The sequence below is a fragment of the Trichosurus vulpecula genome, chromosome 8, assembly GCF_011100635.1.
Source record: "Trichosurus vulpecula isolate mTriVul1 chromosome 8, mTriVul1.pri, whole genome shotgun sequence".
Classification (NCBI taxonomy): Eukaryota; Metazoa; Chordata; class Mammalia; order Diprotodontia; family Phalangeridae; genus Trichosurus; species Trichosurus vulpecula.
Genome location: NC_050580.1, coordinates 119,000,635 through 119,022,648, shown reverse-complemented (window position 1 = coordinate 119,022,648; position 22,014 = coordinate 119,000,635). Strand labels below are relative to the sequence as shown.

The 22,014-nt window shown below is 40.8% G+C and overlaps 1 protein-coding gene across 1 annotated transcript in view; it reads left to right on the top strand.

The window, feature by feature from the left end:
* The window catches only part of IL16 (interleukin 16), a 175,476-nt gene that overhangs the window by 42,705 nt on the left and 110,757 nt on the right, over positions 1–22,014 (top strand). The window contains exon 2 of the mRNA XM_036736107.1: positions 13,648–14,060. Coding sequence (XP_036592002.1) covers positions 13,648–14,060 — 413 coding nt within the window. The remainder of the gene's footprint in view (positions 1–13,647; positions 14,061–22,014) is intronic.

Sequence of the window (22,014 nt, the reverse complement as noted above, 5' to 3'; positions counted from 1 at the left end):
AGACGAGAAATAGGATGGAAAAGCTGATATTCCACTCCAAGTCTGGATAGGATTTCTCTGAACATTGATGTGGACAGAAACAGCAAAGGAATCTGAGGACTTGGGTTCGAATTCCAGGACTGCTTTTTATTAGCTGTTTGACTTTGGGTAAGTCACTTAAGGGCATCCGTTTTCTTATCTGCAAAATGAGGAGGCCGGATTGAAAGTCACTTCCAGTGACCCAGAGTTCTATGAGGTTCAATAAGAAGGTGGTTCTCTTAGTACCTATGAGGTATTTTAAAATGCTAGGATGCTTTATAAGTACAAAATGTCATATTATTTGAAATTTATGAGGGTGTCAGGTCAGTGCAACTATAAAATTAAAACAAAAATAAAAGCAAATAAAACAAAACAAAGAAAACCAAGATAGTTACAGAAATGTAGTATATGGGGATGTCCAGTCACTTGAAGAAATAATCTGTTTATCACAGTTCACTTCACCAAGCCTTTAGATCAGCTTTTACCTCACCTGAATTGAGTAACAATATGCACCAGGTGAATGTCAGCTCTTTGAAAGGGTTCATTCTTTGTATCTGTATCCCAGGCACCTAACACAGTGTCTGGCACTTAGTACAATATCAGTAGTTCAATCAGCAAATACTACTTGATTGATTCATTAATTATTAGAAAACAATAGAATATAAATAATATAATAGACAATATAATATTAGAGCTAATGTATGTAGTATTATATAAAATGTAATAAAACAATAGAAAATAAAATGGATTGCTTTTCTTTTCCAAGGGGAAACCATCTCCCTTTTCCTTTAATTCCTCCCCTCCCTAAAAATTTGGCGGCCAACGGAAGAGAAAGAAGTTGGTAGCTTGACGTGCTAGCCAGTTGAAGTGAAGGGTTTTTTTTCCAGGATAAGGGACACCCAGGCTTGTTTGAAGGAAGAAGAGAAAGGGCACTGAGAAGGAGAGATTGAAGAAACCTGAGGAAGGTTGGGGATAATTGAAGAGAGGAGGACTAGGAAGAGACAGGATAAGGTGGGAAGAGGATAAGTCTTTGGAAAGCTTTTTTCTGGGACAGGAGGAGAAGATGAGAAATTGATTAAGATAGATTCAAACCTTTTATGTAGCAGGGAAGAGAAGGAAGATCATGCCCTAAAATCTGGTTGTTGTTCATGGAGGTGGTGGCAGCAGTTTTAGGAAAGTAATAGTTGACATTTATGTAAGATGTCCTGAAGGGCTTAGTGTAGTTTTAAGCTTTAATAAAGTCAGAAATAGAAATGTTATCAACTTAAAAGAAACATCACTTGAAAATTAACTTCGTAAATTTCTTTTACATTTATTTAGTTTGTGAATTTTGAATAATAACATTTTATTTTTAATTTTACTTTTAACAAGATGGGGCACCTTGTGGTCATGTATTGTGTATGCAACGGTTTCTGGATGACACTTTCTCAGACTGGCAGATTGCCAGAAGAGGTCCTCTTGCTTGGCAGCCTCAGTCACCTGACCTATCTCCATTAGACTTTTTCTCATGGAGTTACATCAAAACTGTAATGTATGCATGTCTGCATCAAAACCTCAGTCTTTGGGTGATCTTTTCACTAGGGCTATAAATTTAATCTTTTCAATCACTGAGCTGCAGATGATGAAAGTTTTTATAAATTTAAAAAATCAACTAGAGTGACTTAGAGCCCAAGATGGTAGTCATGTTGAATTTTAATTTTTTAAAAAAATCAATATTTAAAATTTTAAAATTAATCTTTCAAAAGCTGCTCTTTGTAAGTTTGTAGTAGTTGTATTTCAGAAGTTATTAAAGTTTAAGACTGCATTAAGACTTTTGGGTCACCCTGTATAATACATTCCCGAAATCAGGAAGACTTACATTTCAAACACTTACTAGCTGTGTGACCCTAGGCAAGTCACTTAACCCTGCTTGCCTCGGTCTCCTCATCTGTAAGATGAGATGACAAACCACACCAACATCTTTGCCTAGAAAATTCCAGAAAGGGTTCATGAAGAGTTGGACCCACCTGAAATAACAACAAGCATTACTATTTAGAAGTTTTTAAAGCTTAAGATGCATCAAGACTTTTGGGGTCACCCCATATAATACATTATAGTTTACAAATTATTTTTGTATAAATTAGCTCATCTCCCTCTTCAAACTGCTCTGTGAGGGGTACTCTAGACGCTATTATCTCCTTTGTACAGAGAAACACAGAGAGCACCAGTAAATTTCTCATAGTCACACAGCTAGCGTCAGAGGTGGGATTTAACACCAGATCTCTCCTAACTCTCCCAAGGTTAAACCATATCATATAACACTGTCTCTTCAAATTCAGAGATCTGTAGAGACTGGTGGCAGTGGATAAGTGGGATTAAGGCCCTTTAGAAGGCGGCACCAGAGAATCAACAAACCATGGATGAATGGAATGCTGAGCAACCAGAAGGCACCAGATGAATCCATTCTAACAGGCCGTTTAATCAATCAATCAACATTTTATTAAGTGCCTTCAATGTACCAGGCATTGTGCTAAGCACTAGAGATGCAGAAAGGAGGCAAAATACAGGCCCTGCCCTTAAGGAGCTTATAATCTAATAAGGAAGACAACCTGCAAATATATACAAAGCAAGCTATACACAGGATAACTAGGAAATAATTAACAGAGGGAAGGCACTGGAATTAAGAGGGGTGGAGGAATATTTCCCACAGAAGGTGGGATTTTAGTTGGGACTTAAAGGAAGGTCAGTAGTTAGAGTGGAGGAGGGAGAGCTCCAGGTATAGGGAACAGCCAGAGAGAAGGAGCGTCTTGTTCCTGGAACAGCCAGGAGGCCAGTGTCCCCGGATCAGAGTCTGTGTTGGGTAATAAGGTATAAGAAGACTAGAAAGGTACGAGAAGGCTAAATTATAAAGGGCTTTGAATGCCAAACATAGCATTTTATATTTACCCCTGGAGGTAATAGGAAGCCAATGGAGTTTATTGAGTAAGGGCAAAGGGTGGTATGTGACATGATCAGACATGAGTTTTGGTGGCTGAATGGAGAATGGATTGGAGTAAGGAGAGACTTGAGGCAGGTAGACCTACCAACAAGCTATTGCAATGATTCATACATGAAGTGATGAAGACCCACATTATGGTGGTGGCAGTTGGTTGGTCGGTTGGCTGATTGGTTATCCTTCGATCTGGAAGAGGACCATCATCTCAGGAAGGAGATGTCATGACTTGGAAGTCAATTGGATTTATATGAGGGAGGCCTGTACAAAGTTACCAGCCTCACTTTCTCCTCTGGGACCATCTGGGCTCAGTGGCAAGATATGGATCGGGACTACTGGAGATGACCCTAGATGTAGTGGGAGATCTTGGCCTTTTCAAGCTAGGGCCTTTCCCAGGTCTCTGTTTGACTGAGGCAACACCCATTCAGTGATTAAGACTAGGAAAGAAGGGGGCATATTCAAGATATGTTGCAATGGTAAAATTGATAGTCCTTAGCATTAGCTTGGTTATGGGTGTGTGTGAGGAAGATAGTGAGGAATCCAGGATGATTTCTAGGTTTTGAGCCTGAGGTAATAGGAGAATGGTTGCCCTCTACAGTAATAGGGAAGGTAGGAGGTGGGAGAGTTTTAGGGGGAAAGATAATGAGTTCCATTTTGGACATGTTGAGTTTAAGATGCTTACTGGACAACCATTTTGAGATATCTGAAAGGCAGTTGGAGATGCAAGATTGGAAGTCATCGGAATTGGGATTCTCTTTCCTCCCTCAACCTGTGAGGATTATTAAAAGAGAAGAGCACAAGCTAGATGTACTCTTCTAACAAATACCAATTAAACATTTTGTTGGGGAAAAACTGGCCAAGGATCATCAACTCATACAATCTTGGAGATGAGTGGAATCTCAGGAGTCTAATTCTTATTATGTTATTCCTAAACAAGTGATCATCCAGCCCCTTTAAATGGGTCTGCTGATGGGGAGCTCAGTATCTTACCTTTCCTTGCCTCTCCTCTCTTTTCCTCTTATCTCCTCCCCTCTCTTTTCCTCTCCTTTTCTTCCCTTTCTTTGTTTCTCCTCTCTTCTCCTCTTCTGTCCTTTCCTTTCTTCTCTTCTCCTTTGCTCATCTATGCTCTCATTTCTCTTTTCCTCATAGCATAGAGATAATTTTAAGAAGCAGCAAGGTCAGTTCAATAAATTTCAGTTATTAATACGTAATATCATCAACTGAATTATGTGGTTTGGGGAACCTCATGTAGAGCCAAAATTATGTTTTAGAAACGGGAAAGGATCACTAAATTTGTGTGTGGGTGTATGGAATTTCCATTTTTAGAGAGCTTTTATTAAGTGTGTGTATATCACTATCCTTTCTCTCTCTCTCTCTCTCTCTCTCTCTCTCTCTCTCTCTGTCTCTCTCTCTCTCTCTCTTTCTCTCTCCCTCTCTTTCTCTCTCTCTCTCTGTTTCTCTCCATCTATATATCTATATCAGTATATCGGTTTCATTAATAATTAGCATGGAGTTTTACACATTTAAAACATTTTCAAATAGCCGGTTTTATTCAATATTGACAAAGCAATCCAGCCGAAATATTGGAGATAGAGTAGCTCCACCTTACTAATAGCCTCTCATTTTGTGACTGAGGGTAAGTATAAATTGGACCTGAGTAACTGGGTGCACTGTGGGTAGGAGGGTCTAGGGTGCTCTGTGCTACCTGAATGTCTAGTATACACTGTACTAGAAAGAATACAGAAACCATCCAGGCAACACTAGAAGCCAATGGACCATGAATTTTCCCTGGCAACTAAGCTGGCTCTTAGCCACTCGGTAGCAGCTGTGTGGCCTGAAATAGCACTATCCCTTGGCTGGAGAGGGTCAGTAAGATTCAGCCCCACCTTAGCTATTCTTGTGCCATACACACTCTTGTCTGGTGCAGAATTAAACTTGCCTTTGGGGCAAGAAGGCAGAAAACACAAGCATAAAAATGAAAGGCACCTGTTACAAAGTATCTCAGAAGGAAAGGTCAGTATGTGCAGTTTGTGCACAGAAAACTGTGCAGTTTTTTTTATCTGCTAACAGGTCCACACCACCAGATATGCCTGGGTGGTGACATTTTTGTTGGGGAGTCAATCCTTCTGAGATCTCCTGCAGTACCTAGACTTCCCCAGATCTCTTGGTCTAGAAAAGAGTGAAAATATTTCCTCCCTTAATCCACATGAGGCACGATAGGGTCTGAAGTGCTCTAATGCCTCACCAAGACATGGAGGTGACCCTGAGTTCTTAAAAGGCTAGGCCAGTGAAGTGTAAACCTTGAAAGGTCCCAGGCTTTGAATGTGAGTCTGGCAGTGGATTATAAATCTGTTGTTCAGGGATCAGTCTGGCTAAACTCAGAGAAGCTCATCTCCGTGGGGTTGGATATGAGATGAGCAATTCTTTTTGCTCATGGCACTCCAGGAAACCATCTATCACTAATGCAAGGAGGCGTTGCAATCTGCTGGTATTTGTGGAATTACAAGTCTTCAAAGGTAAGCCTTAATATTTCAGTTCAACTCAGCAAGCATTTATTAAATGCTCATCTTGTGCCAGGAACTATTAGGCACCAAATAATTATAGAAATATCTAACATTTATTTATAATGCTTTACAAATAGCATCTCATTTGAGCCTCACAATGACCCTGTGAGGTAGGTGCTGTTATTATCCCCATTTTAGAGGTGAGGAAATGTAGGCAGACAAAGATAAGTGACTTGCCCAGGGTCATACAGCTGGTAAGTTTCTGAGGTTGGATTTGAACTTAGTTTTTCTTGACTCCAGGCCCAGTACTCTATCCACTGAGCTACCTAGCTGCCTCTCACTAAAGACCTGAAATGAAAAATGAAAACAAATCTTGCCTTCAATGAGTTTATATTTTACAAATAATAGAAATAATAAGCAAGCATGAAAGATCAAGTTTATAGAATTGTAGAATTGTTAGTTTACTAACCTCTGAAGGAAGCAGTCATTTATCAAGTACCTACTAGGTACAAAATACTTCCCCAGGTGCTGTGCTGTAAAACAAAAATGAAATCATACTTGTCCTTAAGGGACTCATTTCTATGTAAATAACATACATATAGTCTAGGGGTTGGGAGGGTGGATACTTTCTGCACCAAGATAAATAAATTTGAGGAGGAAGAGTGCATTAATAACTTTGAGGGAGGAGACTAGGGAAGACTTTACATAGCAAGTAGTACCTTGGTCCATCCTTGAAGGGATTTGAGATTCTAAAAGGATTGAGGAGCGAATGTATACTTGTAAGGGTTTTTTTAAAACCCAAGTTTAGAAGATCTTATTTCTTCCTATTAAAATTATTATTGAAATTTGGGTTAAATCATTCAACAAGTTCTGGATCTATCTATCCATCCCATGGTCTGTTCCACATCCATCCATTTTGTCAGCAAAGATCACATGAAAGACTTTGTCAAATGATTACATTAGAATGTAAGCTCCTAGAGGTCAGGCGCTGCTTTTCCCCTTCATCTTTATACTCTCAGCATAGTGTCTGGCACATGGCAGGTGCTTAATGCATGCTTGTCGATTGATTGAGTGAATGAATGAATTACTGAAAAAGCATTTGTTGTTGGGGGCAGCTAGGTGGCACAGTGAGTAGAGCACCATCCCTGGAGTCAGGAGGACCTGAGTTCAAATCTGACCTCAGACACTTGACACATTTACTAGCTGTGTGACCTTAGGCAAGTCACTTAACCCCAATTGCCCTGCCTTCCTCCCTCCCCCCCAAAAAAAGAATAGAAAAAGCATTTGTTGAGCACTTAACATGCCAAGCACTGTGCTAAGGACCAAAGATATAAATAAAAAAGCAAGACAGATCTTGCTCTTGGGGAGATCCCGTTCTGATGGGGCAGACAAAACAAATAAGTTTCTGCTTTAGGTCCTTTGGAAAGGCCCAGTGTTCTTTAAGGGTGCAGCAGCAAAGCAGATGGCAATATGTCTTCCTTAAGTCATTTCCGTTGATAAAATCATATTCATTTCTGAGGCTGGGAACAGGGTTGATAGCTGTGAGATGATACTTCTCCTCAGACTTCTGGGATGTTTACACCTTGGTCTGAGGGGAGGCCATGGTGAAAGTGGTGGTAGCGGTGGTTTGACCTGCCTGGAACCCATCTTTCCCTCAGGATACCCTGCTGATTCAGGTGGGCTGGCTTATCTGCCCCACTAGTAATAGGCAAAACATGAGAACAGAATGTCTATTGCATTTCCCTGATCTACCAGCCTGACAATTTCTCCATCAAAAAGAAGTAAGTATAGTCTGGCATCACCTATTCTGAACGAAACCATGCTGGCTACCAGTGATCACCATTTCCACTTCCAAATGCTCACAAATTGTCTAATAAGATATCTTTAGGATTTTGCAGGAATGTAAGTCAAACCACTTGACCTATAGTATACAAACTCTACCCTCTTGCCTCTTTTTAAAACTGGGGCATTTTTCTCCTCCCGTCATGCTATACTTGCCTTGTTCTTCTTGGTCGTTCAAATGCTTGTCTAATAGTCTCCTGACGGTCATGGTTTGATAGGGTATTTCTTCTGGCTGTCCTGAGCTGCCTTTGTCTTTCATTCCTGACATCTGCTTTTCCCATTTACACTCCATTGTTGCTCTCTTCCATTCCTTCATCAGCTGAATTAGCACTCTTTGTGACATGTTTGGCGTTCTCTGAGCACCCTGGAATCAACTGATCTTCTGTCATCTAATGCTATCTGTGCAACTTTGCCAGCTGTTTCCACTTTCTTGTAACATGCAAAACAATGTGCTCCTCCTATTCTCCTGTTCAGTTTCTGTATCCCTGAGAGCCTGGCTTTGTGGCTTCTATCCCACCACTAGGATGCCACAATTGAATCAAGAAATAAAGAAAACCTCATGGAACGTGGAACGGAGTCAGCTCTGAGTGATCTCTTTCCTTATGAGGCCTTTCTAGTGTCTTCAATGATTCATCTTGCCTCTGGTCTCTCCTAGAGTCCTTTGGTTATCATGTTACCTTGTTAATTCCTCCTAGGAGTCAGTGGGGGCCCTAGCTCCAGGGACAATCAGTTACAACCCAGAAATGCTCAAGATCAAGTCCACAAGTTACCTGCTATATCTCAAGGCATTCTCTAGAAGAGACTCCTGGGACAGTATACATTCTCAGGAAGTTTTCCCCCATGTTACTAATTACCATGCCAGTGGGAAAAAGAGTTGTTGCATATCCTGTTTATCACTGTGATTAACTCAGCCTCATAGGACTAACTTTCCCTGAGCCTGAAAAGCATCCTGCCTTGGCTCATTTCTCCAGTTTTTGCTTAACTTTAGATTTTGAGCTCTTCGTTCAAATTATCTTTGACATTTATTTTCATGGAAGCATTTGCTGTGAGTGCCCACCATCTTGAACCCTAATTACAAAGAAAGAAGAAAATACCACCACACCCAGCAAAGCTCTAACTCAGCAATGAACAGGTGTGTCCCAACTGTACATAAAGCAAATGAGACCTTCATTCTCCTGTCCTGCCTTAGGGTAGCACCATGTTTATAGGAACACAGCAGAGTCAAGTACCCTAGGGGGAAGAGCATTTAGTTACCTTCTCTCTACTGCGTTATGTGAGTACAGCCATATATGTATCTAATGTGTCCTTCATTAGAATGTGAGCTCCCTGAAGCCAAGTTTCCCCTTCTGTTTTTCTTTGTATTCCCAGTGCTTAGTACACTGCTCCATAGCAAGAGGTTAATAAATGCTTGCTGATAGACTAATCTAGTCTCATTTTACACATGGAGAGTCAGGGGTCTTGAGCGTTTATGTAACTTGCCCATAGTCCCTCTGGTAGTTAGAGGCTAGGTTGAGCCTGGAACCAAACCCAGATCTTCTACTTCAGATGCATCCCTCAGGCCACACTGCACCACGGAGTCTCCCTAGAATCACGAGGGATCTTTCATCTTTATAAGCTGCTTTTCTATGGGCTGGAGTTCTTCCTTCCAGAGCAAGCAGATAAAACAACATGCTGTCTTAAGCTGCAGAGGGGAGAAGAACTTCCCTCCTCCTCCCCCTTATCCTCCTCCCTCTCCTCCCCCTCTTCTTCCTCCTCTTCTTCCCCCTCTTCCTTATCCTTATGCTCCTCCTCCCCCTCTTCCTCCTCTTCTCCTCCTCCTCCTCTTCCTCCTCCTCCCCCTCCCCCTCTTCCTCATACTCTTCCTCCCCATCTTCTTCCTCCTCTTCCTCCTCCTCCTCCTGTCCAGTCTTGCCTCCTAATTCTCTTCAGCAGCCTGGCTAATAACTGCGGACCCCTGGAGAGTCACTTGGAAGCTGCTGCTGCAGCTCCACTGCCAGCTCTGCAGCAGGCAGGCAGAGAAAGTCTTTTCTTCATTCTGTAAAGCAGTGTGGAGAAAATTTGTTTAGGAATCTCTTAGAGAAGCTAGAGAGCCCTGTGGTAAGTGTTCCTAGAGTACTGTGCTCTCCGGCTTTACCCCTCATCACCCCCTCCCCTTAGCATTCACTTGTTGGGTTTACAAAGTCCAGAGAGCAAGAGAAGAAGAATAGATTTCCCCATCCTTGAAGCATCACCCTGTCTTCCCTACCCCCTCCACACTGGGGCTGGGCTCCACAGCTTTATTACTTCCTGTTCTCCCTATTACAGAGAGGGAAGAATTAAGCTCAGTGTTTTGTTTTTGCAAATGCCCCTTTACAAGCTAACTTCTATGTACGCATGCCTTAGAAGAATGAGCCCTAGCTAGCCCTGGCATCTGAAAACCTGATTTCCTGTTCAGGATCCACATGTAGTTAGTAGTGGGATTTTTGTGTGAACCATTACATTTATCTGAGCCTCATTTGCTCCGTCTGTAAAATGGAGACAACAATTCTTGCGCTGTCTACTAGAGAGGGAGGGTGGTGTAGTGGAAAGACAGCCTAGCTTAAAGTCAGGAAGACCGGCATTCCAGTCCCACCTTTGACACACGGTGGCTGTGTGACCTTGGGCAAGGCAGTGCTCTAAAGCTATTCTTAGGTGTGGAGAAGGTGCTGATTTCAGTGGTGGAACTCACCCAAGAATTCCCTGCACTAATTAGATCACAGGCATTGTCCCCATCTATATTAGAGGCTTGGGGTAAGGACTGAATAAGAATCCATATTTAATAGCACTTTGTGACTTCAGCATCTGGTAGGGTTATGCTGTTGTTATTTTGGGTCAACAGGTGAAGAAACTGAGGTACTGGGAAATGTTTGATTTCATCCAGGGTTGACAGAAAAGAAAAACCTGGAGCTTTGGCTAACGTTTCAGCAATTTTGCAGACCTCGTAAATTAGATTCGCTGCAGTCATTTACAATGACAGTCCTGCCTATTGCTGTGGATCGCAGGTTTCGAGGCTGCCCAAGTAAGAAGGGTAATAAAGAAATCCTGAAGGTTGTACAATTTCAGTGCTTGGAAACATGACATCATCTTTTTATTTAGTTTTTTAATGACAATATTGCTAAGCCTCGTTTGGAGTTTGTGTTTGTGTTTGGGCATGCAGAAGCAATGCTATTTCCACCAACCAAAGTTTTTCAAATATATATATTTTTGGTATCTTTCTCCCCCATTCAACAAACATTTATCAAAGGCCCATTATGTGGAGATATCGGGAGAGATACAAAGTTTACATAAGACATCCTCCTTGTTTTCTTGGAGCCCATAGGGAAAGATGGTAATATTTGTAACAATTATCTTTCTTCCACAAAGGACCTTTGGATATTTGAGGGACTTTTCCTTTCTTTGACTCATTGGCCTCATTCAGCGTACTGAAGAATTTTAGAGTTAGACACATCACTGCCGGGGGGGGGGGCATGGAGAGGAAGGGAGGGAGCAAACATTTATTAAGCACTTACTAGGTGTCCAATCCTATGCTAAGGACTTTAAAACTATGCTCTCATTTGATCTTCACAACCCTGGGATGTTGGTGCCATTTCTTGATTTTATAGTTGAGGAAACTGAGACAGACAGAGGTTAAGTGATTTGCCCAGGGCCATGAAGTTAATAAGTGTCTGAAGCTGGATTTGAATTCAGTTCTTCCTGACTCCAGGTCCAGCACTCTATCCACAGAGCCACCTAACTGCCTAAGGTAAGATATACTCACCAACTTCCCTTAGCAGCCCAAATGTTCACAAGGTTCATCTAGGGAACAATTTTTGATTCCATTCAACAAGCAATTATTAAGTACCTACTATGTGCCAGGAACAATAGTTCTAGGTGCTGGGCATGTAAAGCCAAAAAACAAACAATCCTTCCTTCAAGGTACTTACACTTTTCTGAGGGTCAGGGAGGGAGGTAATGACAGGTACACTGGTAAATGAATCCATTCATCAGTTTAGTTTTTTTAAAACATGATGGTCATTTCCCCCCACTATATTCCTCCTTTTTAGACCCTCCCTTATGACAAGGGAAAATAGTTGAAAGAGAGTGATGGTATCTGACCATATAGGTAACATTCTGCCACCACAATATACCACCTCTTTACTGAGAGGAGGTAAAATGCATTTTATTCTCTCAGCTCCATGACCAATATTGGTTAATGACAAATAATCTGAGGTCATCTTCTTTTTTGTCCAACAATAACGTTTCATGAATATTGTTGTATTAGAAATGTAATTTTTATTATGTGGCTTGGTCTCAGATCAGATGTTTCTTTAGAAAAAGCTGCAGTGATTCCCCCTGTCATCCTTTCCTTCATTTAAGTAAATTAAATTGAATTTCCTCAATAAAGTAAAATTCCATTCAATTCATTCCAACACACATTTATTAAGCACCTACTATGTGCATAGCACTATGTTTGCTAAGTCCCAAAAATACAAAGACAAAAAATGAAGAAATCCCGGTCCTCAAGGAGCTTATATTCTACTGGAGCAGGAAAGAGGAAGGAGGACGTAATATGTACAAAAGGAAATAAATACAAAGTATGTGAAAAGTAATTTTGAAAGGGAGAAAGTGCCATTAACTAGAGGAATAAGGAAATTTGATCTTTTTTTCTGCTCACCTACTTAGATCAGTGGTCTATATGCTTCTTTTGACTACACATCCTTATAAGTAAAAACCAAACAAAAACAACACTCTTGTGGGTATTCTGGGGTACAGGCAGGGGTTGTGTACTTGTATGACTAAGTTGGGATTAGATTATATCTAGGGATGCTTTGATAAATATTTAACAACCAGTTTTCAGATACACATACATTATATACAAATATATATACACATATATGTATGTATTTGTCTTTAAGACATACTTTAAAATTTAAACTATTAACATTTTTCTACCATTTAATTCTGGAAATCAAAAATAGATCAAGTCCTAATTTGTAGAATTTATGGATTTCTGAAGTATAAATGCACACTCTGAAAATTTAACAATCAGCTCCTACATGCTGGTTTCAACCCACCTCTGGTTATAACTGCTCTGAGGAGTATGGCATAGGGAAGGAAAAATTGGGTGTTTTCAGTGTGCACAGATGAAGACACGGGTAGAACTGGGAGTGTTGTTCTGTAATCAGAAAATAGTAGGTATAGGTGTGTTGAATATGGTGGGGGTGGTGGGATGAGACCAGTCTTCCCCCTCTTTGATTGGTTGATCACACTCCACTTGGGGTCATGTCACAGCTCCCTTAGGGGTATAAATTCAGGAGATATGAATTTAAATCCTAGACTGCCATTCAAATTCCCTAGGCATCAGTTTCCTAAAATGTAAAATGAGGTGGTTTGACTAGATGTCTTTATGATTACTTGTCTATCCCTAAAATTCTGATTCTTGGTCTTCTGAATTACTAATTATATGACCTTGGGCAAAGGCTTTCTGGATTTGTTAGCTTATTAAATCAAACAAACAAATAAAAGCACTGAACTAGATTTGCGGGAATGTTAGAATTGTAAGGACCTTTGGCTATCATTTAGACCACGTGTTTTTACCATTTTTGTTTCATGGACCCCTCTGGCAATTTGGTGAAGCCTATGGACCCCTTCTCAGAATGCTTTGGTGTGGAAACCAAAATACATAGGATTACATTGGAAACCAATTATATTGATAAAGATTTAATTTTTCCCATTCAAATTCATGTACCCCTTGAAATCTCTACAAGGACCCCTTAGGGGTCCATGGACCTCAGGTTGAGCATCTTTGATCTAGTCCAATCACCTAATTTTATAGATGAGGAAACTGGGCCCCAGAGAGGTAGATTGCCTTGACTTATATAACAGAACCAAGTATCATATCCAGTACCAGAATCCAGACCTCCCAAGTCCGATTACAGGGTTCTGCCTCTATGCCTCTGACAAGGTCTGTTCTAGTTCTAGCATTTAATGATTCAGGACTATGATTCTATGCCATCTTGTCCATTGGGGGCTTAATCATACTGTGTCTGTGAGCCAGAAGGTATGGTAACACTCAGAGACATTTGCTCAGATGTCCCAGCCAGCCCAAAATAGCAGCAAGGAAGGATGCAGGGGTTGGTTAGGGAGCTCAGAGTCCAGCACTAGAGTGAAATGGAGCAGTCTAAGTCATGAGGCACCATGTGGCTGCTGCTGTCCAGAATAGGCTCTGTTTATTTGGTTTGCTCAGGATTTTCCAATGATTGTGTTAGTTAGTAGCAACTAACCACTCCTTTTTCTTCTTCCTTTTTCTTCCAGGACCTTATGAGGCTTCTGAAAAACCCAATCAAGCAGTCTCCTCGTCTGTGCCAAATCAGTGGGAGCAGCAAAGGAAAAGGGGCAGCATCACTTCCTCGCTGAAGATGGAGCAGCAGAGCAGTGCTGGAAAGAGCAGGAAATCCAAAAAGTTTCGTTCCATTTCCCGGTCCCTGATTCTCTGCCATGCCAAGAGCAGTGATGATGGATCGAGTCCTGATGAGAAATGCACCGACCCCTTTGAGATAGCTGCAGACTATGCCCACGAGGGAGCTTTCCACTGCCCTGGGCAACTGGCAGACACATCAGAAGCAGAGCCAGGCATTCCTGATCTAGCTCTGGGCTCCAAGGCTGCACAGCTCCACACACCAATGAATGACCGTGGCAAGAACCCCAGGCGAAAATGCTTTATTAAGGTATGTCCAGTGCCTGTCAGCCCCAACAAAACATCAGTGAGATTTCTGAGCTTTAAAACCTCTGGGCTAGTTTCTTTAAAAAATCAGGGACCCAGATGTTCTCTCTGAAAGAAAAAAAATACATCTATTTTATGGATGAACATAAGAGGGAATAATATATATTAGGTGGTTTAGAGACCAAAGTCTTAACCTCTGGGCTAGTTTCTTTAAAAAAAATCAGGGATCCAGATGTTCTATTTGAAAAAAATACATTTTAAAATAAACATAATAGGGATTAATATTTATTAGGTGGAATGGAGACCAGGGACCTATCCTGTTTAACTCCAGAGAGGGAATTCTGACCCACTGATAGAAGTTACAGGGCTGCAGAATTAGGCTCAATATGGCAAGGAATTTAAGGACAACTGTCCTACGGTATAATGAACTGCTTATGAGGGAGTAAGTTTCCTGACACTCCAGAGATATGAGCAATGACTGGATGATGGGTTATAGGGGATGTTGTGCTTTGTCCATCTGATAAAGACCTGGACTAGGAGACCTTGCAGAACCTAAGGGTTTGAGGGGTCCTCAGAGATCACCTAGTCCAACCTATATTTGAACAGGAAGCCTCTCAGTCACATCCCTAACAAGTGGTCATCGACCCTCCTCCAGTGGAGTGGAGTCTACTACCTCCGTATTCCATTTTTGGATAGCTCTAATTATTAGGAAGGCTTTTCTCTCATCATGCCCAAGTCTGTCTCTTTGGAGCCAAGTAATATAAATCTAATCCCTGTATCTCAGGATAACCCTTCATATTTGCAGGCAGCCTCTATGGTCCTTTCCAGGTCTAGGAATCCATGATTGATTACAGCAATGAAGAACAGTATTGCTACTCAATCAAGGCCTTTGTTAAGCACTACTGGCTGACTGATGGCGTCAAGGAAACACTATGTCTTGATAGCCAGAAAGTTATGATCGAACCCAGATCCTTGCTGGACAAGAATTGTTTTAAGTTTTTCTTTGTGTCTCCAGCATCAAGAAAAGTGTCTGGCACATAGTAGGTGCTTAATATATCTTTGTGAAATTGAATATGGTGGAATTCATTAGTATCATTGTAGAACTGCTGTCGAGATGCAAAATAGATTTTAATTTATAGATGAATACTTACAAATTTAAATCAGGCAGGGTGTTACACATAAATCAGAAATATTATTAAGCTTATGGTGTTTACTGAGAAAAAATAGTTGACACTTTGCATTGATTTTCCTTTCAAATGAGATAAGGCATATAAGGTTATCTCATAATCATAAAGTGCTATGTAAACTTGAGTTGTTATTGGTATGACAATGATTCCCTGGGTGCATTGACCTTGTTTTTGTTTTTCTTTCTATCTCCAGCCCTTAGCACAGTGTCTGGCACATAGTACACTTAAGAAATTCTTATTGGGGCAGCTAGGTGGCACAGTGGGTAGAACCCCTGCCCTGGAGTCAGGAGGATCTGAGCTCAAATTCAGCCTCAGACACTTGCTAGCTCTGCCACCCTGGGCAAGTCACTTAACCCTGATTGCCTCCAAAAATTCTTTCAAAAAGAAATATTTACAGACTGTTGATTTGACGGCAATGTTACTGATGATAGCTAACTTTCCTTCCTGCCATTTCTCTTGGAAAATATTGAAAGTTTGATTATTTTTTAAAAATCTGGAGAGTTCCTTTTTTTTCTTTTTGTTTTCCCTGAGAGCAGAAAATAATAATAGCCTAGTGAAGAGAAAGTCTTGAAGCCAGAAACACTTGGGTTCATTTAACTCCTGCCTCTGATATATACTGGTTATAGTGGAAGGTCACTTAGCCTTTCACTTCTCCAGGGCCTGGTTCTTAAACTTTTTCCACTCTCCATCGCTTCAGCACTTCTTCAGCTGTGGGTGGGGGATTAGGTAACTCTCTGAGACTAGTAGTTGCAAAGAAGATACAGATCTCTGTTGGTAGGAGGAGTTTCTTCACTTGAGATTTCCTTATACTGATGAAATCACAGGTCTTTCCCCTCCCTTCTGCCTGATTTTATTTGCTAAAGAAAGGTTTTATATTACAAATTACCTGTATAATCATAGGTAATGTATGTAACATAGTGGTGCCTCAGTTTCTTAATCTGTAAAATGAGGGACTTTATATCATTTCAAAAGTCATTTTGAGATCTGAATTTCTATAAAATTCTACAAGGTTAGAATTGAAAGAAATTGTAAAACTCATTTATTGTCATTCATATTAGAGCTCTTCTTTCATGCTCCACCCATCTCCTTGCACTCACAGACATCTGGATCTCTCCTGAAGGCACTCCATCCCTTGATGTCCTCTCCAGTATGGAAGGTACCTTCTCTCATGGTTCTTTGGCACACTGGGGACACAAGGAACCTTAGAAATGTTTCTTGTTTGTCACTGACCCTTTCAGCCTCTCCCCATAACACCTTCACTCCCTTGTCTCTCCTTCTTTGACTTTTAGCCCATTCAGATCTTGGTAGCTGTTCCCTATCTATATCCCAAGGTATTTTCCCTCCTTTCTTAGGGAGTTCAGTACTTGGCTTACAATTCCTCCTTCTACCTCACTTGCACTGGGATAATTTCGCTCACATGTTGATGTCTCCTCAAAGACTCTTGCCTCCCAGTTCATTAACCTCTTCAGTTCTTAGAATCTATACTATCATCCCATGGCAACCACAGTCAGGAATAGTCATGCCCTCTATATCCTCCTCACCCACAAGTGATCCATCTTCATAGTCCATAATATGGAAATCTCTATATCTCAATACGATGTCCTGTTCTGCCAGCTTTTTCTGTCTCACCCTTCGTAAACACAGTCTCTGTCCTCACCACAGCCTCCAGGGACTTGATTCCTCCCTGACTTGTCCTAGGCCATCATCTCTGATGTGGCCTTATTTTCCTCTTTTAAACCCTTGACCCTTTAGTTAACCAGTTCAAGTTCACACTGTCATCAGCTCTTGAATTCCTCCTGCCACTGACTTGCTGAATCATCTTTTTCCAGACACCTCCCCTCCTCTGCCTCCTCCCCACTATCTTACTTAGATTACTCCCACCATCTACCTTCTCCTCTCTGGCTCTAATGCTCCAGGAGGAAGGCACACAACCATATTGGCTGGGTCTACTGCCCACTTGTTATACAAGCCTAGTTTTGAGACGTGAATCATTTTGAATTGCCACTTTGATTGATTCCTCACAATTGCTGTTTTGAAAGTACTCTTCTGATCCAGTTATCTATACCACCACCTTTCCCCTCACTTAGCAGAGGCCCTGGACTCATACTTCAGTGAAAAGGTCAAAGCCATCTGTGGTGAGCTTCCTTCTATCCCTTACTTCCCATTTCCAATAACCTCCAAATCCTCCGCCACCTTATACACCCATTGCTCCAGGTTCAGGGGGTGAGGTGACCCTTCTGGCCAAAAACAAACCCTCTACTTATGCCTTTGATCTTGTTCCTTCTCATCTCCTCAGACAGCTTTTCCCTTAAGTCATTTCCCTTCTCTCTTTACTTTTTAACCTCCCTAGCTCTTTCCCTGTTTGCTACAAGGATGTTGGGATTCCTCCTAACTTTAACAAACCTTCACTTGATTCTATTATCCTCATATTATCATAGTACAGCTTTCCTCCTTTTCACAACCAGAGTCTGGGACTGGGGTGGAGTGGGAGAACTTTCCCTACTCATTGCTTCCACTTTTTTGGGCTCCCATTCATTTTTCAATCCCCTAGAATATAAATTTCATTTTCACCAATAGACTGAAACTGTTCTCTCAAAGTCATCAGTGATCTCTTAAAGAATGTCTTGTAGACATCTTAAACTCAACATGTCCTAAACTGTACTTATTATGCCTCCCCCACCCCAAATCCTTTATTTTGTCTAACTTCCTTATTGCTGTTGAAAGTACCACTATCTTTTGAGTGACTAATGCTCAAAACCTACGTGTTATCCTTAACTATTCACTCTCACCCTTCCTTCCTGTATCCAATCTTTTCTCAAGGCCTATCTCTTTTGTCTTTGTAACCTCTTGTATATGCCCCCTTCTCTCCTCTGACACTGCTACCATTCTGGTACAGGACCATATCATATGAAGTCTGGACTATTACGATAGCCTCTTGATTGGTCTCCATTATAAGCCACCTCTATTCAGCCACCAAAACAATCATCCTAAAATGAGGGTCTACCCATGTCAATCTCTTATCCTCATTCAATAAACTCCAGTGACTCCCTATCACCTCCAAGATCAAACATAAAATTCTCAACACTGTTTATAACCTGCCTTTCGACATCCTCCCCTTCCTCCTCTCTCCATTGTCCCAACTCTTTCCTTGCTCCCAACCACCAGTGACACTGGGTTCCTTACTCTTCCTTATCTAAGGCACTCACTCTCCCATCTCTATGCATTTCCACTGGCTTTTCCCCAAGCATGTCTTGCTCTTTGTCTTCATCTCTGCCTGCTAGTTTCCTTGGCTTTGATTCCTAGAGGAGAAAGTCCACCTTCTACAGGAAGTCTCTCAGGATCCCTCTTAATTCTAGTGCCTTTCCTCTATCATTTCCAGTTTATCCTGTCTACTATAACTTGTTTGTACATAGTTATTTGTATGTTGCCTTCCCCATTAGATTGGCATTTTTCAAACCTTTAATTGTATTTCTAGAACTTAGCACAGTGCCTGGCACATAGTAGATACTGAAGAAATGCTTATTGACTGAGTGACTGACTTTATTGCTAACTCCAATGACCTTTTTTCAGTCTTTATCCTCCTTGACTTCCATGCAGCATTCCACACTATAGACCACTCCATCCTTCTCTACAGATTCTTCTTCCTCTGAGCATTAATGACATTGTTCTGTGGTTATCATCTTCCCTTCCAAATCGAATTTTCTCAATTTCCTTTTCATATTCATCATTCATGTTCTGCCACATGTGTATGAAGATACATCATGGCTCTGTCCAGGGCCCATTCCTCTTTCCCCTCAATTCCCCCTGCTAGAACTTTTGTGCATGTCATGGATCCAGGGGTGTACTAGGACCAGTTCATACTGGCTCTTGAGAACTGATGGCTAAATTTTCAGTGTGTGCATTTATATCTTGGAAATAAGCAAATAATACAAATCAGGACTTGGTTTATTTTGTTGATTGTCTAGGCTTAAAGTAATGGAGAAAATGTTAATAAGGTAGGCCAAGCTTAAAAGTATGTCTTACATTTCTGGAAAGTTGGTTGTTAAACATTTACCAGCATTATGCTGCATGAAGCCCTTTGGCAATCTGGCAAAGCCTCTAGACCCCCTTAGAATAATGTTTGCTGCTTATACTAATAATTGAAAGAAATGCTAAATTTCATTCAAGGTTATTTCTAGTTTATTTATTAATTAAAATTTGAAATCTTTCTCATTTACAGTTGCAACTGGATAATTTGTATTTCCTGAGTAAATGCCAGCTCATAGTGGAGAAGGTTTTCTGGGTGGCCTAGGAAAGTAAACTTGGATTAAAATGTAAAAATTTCCAAAGAAAAATCTCCAAGAGGGAGTGAAGGCTTAGGGGGTAGTGAAGGGAATTGAAGTCAAGAGACCAGAATTCAAATCCTGACCCTTAACAGCTAGCTAATTTGGATAGGTCAACCTTCAGATACCTTAGGAAGAAGAGGTCTGTCTCTTCTTTTTTTTGGAAATTCTCCATGGATAAACCTACAGCATACATACACAAAGATGGCAGCTCTCACTTATACTTAAAGAAAGGGGAGCTTGAATAATGAAATCCATATGTAATTCTCTAAGCTTCCTATTTGTTAATAGTTTCAATTTCTTTCCTCTCTAGACTTTCCCTTAGAACTTCCAGTAAGTGGTAGCAACATTAATTAGTTTGAATTTCATCTAATTGTGTGAGTTAACTTCAGTTATCTAGTTGCAACAGTAAGTCAAGGATTCCCTTAATTTTCAGCTTTTTAATGATTCAACTAAAATCTTGACTTTTAAACCTTTAATGAATTAATTTCTCAAAGAGTTAAAATTTAAGAATATTTTTGTCTTTTAACTTTTAAACTAGTTGGCTGAAGTTAATACCTATTGAGGCTCATACATTTTATCCATTCATTAAACCAATATTGAGGGACAGTTTTACTGATCCAAGCCATTCATTCATTCATGACTTTGCATCTATAATTCTGCCTTTCTGGGTTAAGATATCAACACTTTCCCTTTCCTAACAATATCTTAACAGCACCAACTTCATAGCTGCCTCAGGTGGTCAACTCTTTGATGGCACTAAAAAGAAATCTTTTTACCGTTCACTCGTCAGTAGTCAGTTTATTGGTTACTTAGAATTAGAATGTCTTTTTATCATTTTCTAAGGAGGTAAATTCTGCCCCTGCTCTCTGGAGGACATATTTGATGGGAAGGTCAAAAGTGAGTAGAAAGAAGGTGGTAGAGGCCGTACTCTCTGGAGAGTGCAGTTCTATGCAGCTTGTTATTGATCACCTCTGAAGAAGAGCAGAATGAAGTGCCCAGTGAGGACAGTAGCAGCCACTTGGGAGATATCCTATACTTATGTATTCTTAGAACAAAAGTGGCAGCCTGGAAGGAAGGTTTTTATTACCCAGAATGCCTAGGATTCATTGATGTGATCCACAATAGGGTCTTTAAAGTAAATAGGCATTGGCTGGGTTTAAAGAGTCTGGCTGACTAGAACAAGACCCAACTATACAGTGAAAACTCTTTTCACTCTCACCAGTCAGATCCATAGGAAAGAGGCAGGTAGCTACTACTACCCACATACTGTGATTTGAGGAGTCAAGCCTTATGACCAAAAAAGATCTTTTCCACCAACTTCAGTGAATAAGGCAATTCCTCCAAGAAAGTCACTCTTTGGGGTTTTGTTTCTAGGAGTCTTCCATTAAAATGCCAACATTCCTGGAGGGATAGGATGTAAAGCTACTATGAACTATTAACACCTTATGTATGGATTCTTTGATAGGGTATTTGTGGATCACATAGCCCAAGGAAATAAAACACAGGGAGAAGAACCAGGCTCGAGTAAGGGTGAAGGTATACAGCAAACAGCACTGAAGGGGGAGGTGGGAGGGTATCAAAGACAAACTTCAAAAGTTTTTCAATGGCTGGGTCTGATCCTACTTTAAACATACCTTGTAACAATCTGCTCTTTTATTTGGTGGTTGTGAATGAGGCTCAATATTGGCATCATGGGATTATATGAAAGTTAAAGTAAAAAATTTGAAATAATCTGTGAAGGAAGTTAGAGTGGCTGACAATGAAAAAAGCCAGCAGTCAGAACAATGAAGCCCTTTATTCAAATGCAGCCTGATTTTCCTGTGACTTGCATATGCCCACTAATGCACGACGGGATTGGGAGAGTGTGGCTGGTTATTTGATACTGGAAATGACAGTCATAAATGTAGGGCCTCTGCCCACTGGGCAGAGTGGGCTCCGTATGGTAGAGGGCAAGCTCATTGTGTGGGTGGAAGTTCCTTTACAAACCCACCTGATTTTGAAGTCATAGCTTGGCAAGAAAGTTATTAGATGAAGAAATCCAACTTGTTTCCATTTATTGGTGGGGCAGCCAGAGTGCCAGCTAGGGTACCAGAGCCCCCAGTATCATAAAGGTTTTGTTAGAGCCAGCTTTAATCACCTCTCAGAGACCACAGCAGATTTAACAGAAACACAGACTTCTTTTCCCTTTTTAAAATGTCAGTCAAGTCACTCTCATATGCTTAATTAACTGACTCACTACCTTCTTGCTGCCAGCACAAAGCACCAGTTTATTCCATTTCAAGTTCAGTGTCTATACACGGTGAGGCTCAGGATGAGACATAGAAGTCACTGTCCTCCAGTGGTGCCATGGTTACTTTCCTTTCAAAATAACATCTGGATTGAGAAATTTAGAGATCTCTCTCTCTCTCTCTCTCTCTCTCTCCTATAAATGCGTAATAAGAAAATT